Below are 3410 nucleotides of genomic sequence, written 5' to 3'. Positions count from 1 at the left end.
TTTTATTAATTCGATTGATTTGTATTTGGAACAGACTGAATAAAATAAATTAGAACTGAACAAATAAAATTTCGTAACTAATCAATAAAAACTTACTTAAAGAAATCAAATTTTCCTATGCTTCGTTTCATATTTCCATTTATAGACAGAGTCGAAAATGTAAATTTCTCTTGAAGCTGACGATTTATATGCAAACATGACAAGGCCTTTTGCAAGTAAATTCACTTTTGAGATCGACAGGTTGAGGTTAACTCTGACAGTTGGCAATTCTAGTGCATGCAACAGCATATTTTACTCCGTATTACACCGTTGTTGTATCTTTTCAATAGCCTACCGTGGAAGCACAGTTTCGAAATGTTATTTCTATGTTTATTTGTTGGATTGATTCTACATGTGTCCTTGGCACAGGTTTACAACTACAGACCAGGTATTGAAATTTGTGTTTTTAAATCACTTTTGTCTAAATTTATTTTGAGGAAATTTATATAATCACATCACTGTATGAACAACCTTTTATTCTGAAGAGCACCCATTCTTGTTTGTAAGCAAACGTTTTTTTTTATTTTTTTTTAAGAGTGTTGGGATACTCAGTAGAAAGTTAAGGTGCGCAATAACGGTTAAATGGTTAGTGTAAGCGCTGCCTTGAACTTTTTATCACAAATTCTAAAATAATATGTGTTTTTTTGTAATGTCTCAATTAAGTAACTTTTTCTTTGATTGAAGTTACCTGTTTTATCAGTACGGTAGCGTTTTTCAGTTGTTCAAGAATATATTTCATAATCAAAATTTTAAGTTTATAATGCTTATACTTACTACTTGGAGTCCTCTTTTAGACACGACAAAGGCTATCCTTCCTAATTGAACTTAATATAACTTTCCATTGCAATCCATTCATTCCGTTAAATTAGTTTTAAATTTATCAGTGACGTTTTCTAAACGATTAGCTATGTGAGGTACTCCGCCTAATAGTCCTACAAGCACTTTGTAACTAAGCCAGATTTTAGAGATAGGAATTTATAAATGTAAGTATACTAAATTTAAAAAAAAACATCTTTTCGTTGAATATATATTTATTTTTACCCATAGTTAAAATAAAAATATTCTTTCTACGTAAAATATCCAATTTAAAACATAACAAAAATGTTTACTGTCCTATAAAAGTTTTTTAGCCATTTTTTCACAATTAGTCAGATATCTGAAAGACGTACTTAGTTACCATTGCCATTTCCACTAAAATACACACACAGCTAGGGATTTTAAATAATTCTTTCCACCTGAAAAACCAAGCAGACACAAGCCGATGTAACTAATTGTGTCATCAATTCCATAGCTTCATGCAATTCTTCAGAACATTAGTTTTCAGAATTATTTCCAAAATTGGGTATGATTTTATTTATAATAATATCATTAAGCCAACCTTGCTATAAATTTTATGACTTCAAGTATTAAAACCTTAAACATTTCGTAAGATTTTAGTAAATTTAAAAAAGCGATGTGTTTCGGCGGTTGATTGATTGAGAATTGATAAAGATTTAAATGTTACCTACCCCAGTTTACAGGTATGGTTTAAGCGTCATTCTTTTCAATTACATTACGATTAAAAACTAGCGTATTTCAAAGTTAATCTTCTATTAGATATGTGTTTGTATTCAAAAGTATTCTAATGTACTATACACGTCACTTAGTGTATTAAACATTTTCATGCTTTAAATCAAAGTATTTTATATTTCAAAATAAGTCTTAAAAGAAAATGGTTGTTGCCTTAAACATATATATACATATTGTTATACAAATTACGAAATATACATATTCATATTCGAAACATTTTGTGTTCTGACTGTATTAAGGAACGACTCCAGCCTCCAACCCTTACGTAGCGATGATGCCAATGCGTCCGCCTGGCTGTGGGGCATGCCCCCCTGCCGACTGTAGGACTCTGCCGCCCATAGTCTGGGGCTTCTGCTGTGGCTGTGCTCTCCCTTTCGGTAAGATCCCAAAAAAATAATCATTGCTTTCTCCTATGGCAAAATACAATTATATAATAAACTTGTCAATAGGTTTACAAAACAAATTTACTTTTTCCAAACAACACGTTCGTCTCTTTAATGTTCCAGATCGTGTCCCCCAACATGTTCTGTCCGCCTCTATCTCCTCTGATGTGTCACAACTACAACTATCTCATCTTTGTAATGTTCCAGATCGTGTCCCGATATCGTGCCCCGCCAACATGTTATGTCCGCCTCTGTCTCCTCTGATGTGTCACAACTACAACTATCTCATCTTTGTAATGTTCCAGATCGTGTCCCGATTTCGTGCCCCGCCAACATGTTATGTCCGCCTCTGTCTCCTCTGATGTGTCACAACTACAACTATCTCATCTTTGTAATGTTCCAGATCGTGTCCCGATATCGTGCCCCGCCAACATGTTATGTCCGCCTCTGTCTCCTCTGATGTGTCACAACTACAACTATCTCATCTTTGTAATGTTCCAGATCGTGTCCCGATATCGTGCCCCGCCAACACGTTATGTCCGCCTCTGTCTCCTCTGATGTGTCACAACTACAACTATCTCATCTTTGTAATGTTCCAGATCGTGTCCCGATATCGTGCCCCGCCAACATGTTATGTCCGCCTCTGTCTCCTCTGATGTGTCACAACTACAACTATCTCATCTTTGTAATGTTCCAGATCGTGTCCCGATATCGTGCCCCGCCAACATGTTATGTCCGCCCCTGTCTCCTCTGATGTGTCACGACTACAACTATCTCATCTTTGTAATGTTCCAGATCGTGTCCCGATATCGTGCCCCGCCAACATGTTATGTCCGCCTCTGTCTCCTCTGATGTGTCACAACTACAACTATCTCATCTTTGTAATGTTCCAGATCGTGTCCCGATATCGTGCCCCGCCAACATGTTATGTCCGCCCCTGTCTCCTCTGCTGTGTCACGACTACAACTATCTCATGAACTGCTGTTGTTGACTTTTGGAATTTCATTTACCCTATTCTCATTAATTAAAAATACATTTTACTATTATTAACTGTTTCCTTGGCCAACAGTAGATTTACTAAAATTATTTATACTATACTTCACTTTTCAATGCCATTCTGAATGTTCCAAATATATGTTTTTTGTGTATTCTGATATTTTTCAAATGTATACCATCCGTCCTTTGACAAACATAATCAATTTTTACAATTCACTTGCGAACATAACATTCTGACAAACAGGCAAATAAAAAGACAATTTTAACAATTTACAATTTAATAACACACTTATACTGAGGCCCCAGTACAAAGCCAAGTTCTTATTGTTGTAGAAGAATGGCCAAAGATCACCGTCAGTCACAATATTGGCTCCGCAAGGATCTGTCCTATAAGAAACTCAATTTTCAGCTCTTCACAAAAAC

At 35.4% G+C, this 3410-nt stretch overlaps 1 protein-coding gene across 3 annotated transcripts; it reads left to right on the top strand.

Annotated features, from left to right (window-relative positions):
• The first annotated feature begins 209 nt into the window (after nucleotides 1-209).
• Nucleotides 210-3139, top strand: LOC124373150. Of its 3 annotated transcripts, none has more exons than XM_046831550.1 (3): nucleotides 210-427; nucleotides 1848-1985; nucleotides 2689-2878. In XM_046831550.1, exons 1-3 carry the CDS (start codon nucleotides 277-279, stop codon nucleotides 2841-2843), a joined length of 444 nt encoding a protein of 147 aa, XP_046687506.1. In that variant the 5' UTR covers nucleotides 210-276; the 3' UTR covers nucleotides 2844-2878. The 3 variants fall into 3 exon arrangements, with proteins under 3 accessions (XP_046687506.1, XP_046687505.1, XP_046687507.1); XM_046831549.1 differs by lacking the exon at nucleotides 2689-2878 and adding an exon at nucleotides 2199-2497; XM_046831551.1 differs by lacking the exon at nucleotides 2689-2878 and adding an exon at nucleotides 2885-3139 and having other exon boundaries at nucleotides 212-427.
• Nucleotides 3140-3410: the final 271 nt, after the last annotated feature.

Source organism: Homalodisca vitripennis, unplaced genomic scaffold, assembly GCF_021130785.1.
Source record: "Homalodisca vitripennis isolate AUS2020 unplaced genomic scaffold, UT_GWSS_2.1 ScUCBcl_4920;HRSCAF=11365, whole genome shotgun sequence".
NCBI lineage: Eukaryota > Metazoa > Arthropoda > Insecta > Hemiptera > Cicadellidae > Homalodisca > Homalodisca vitripennis.
This window is presented reverse-complemented; position numbering and strand designations above follow the sequence as displayed.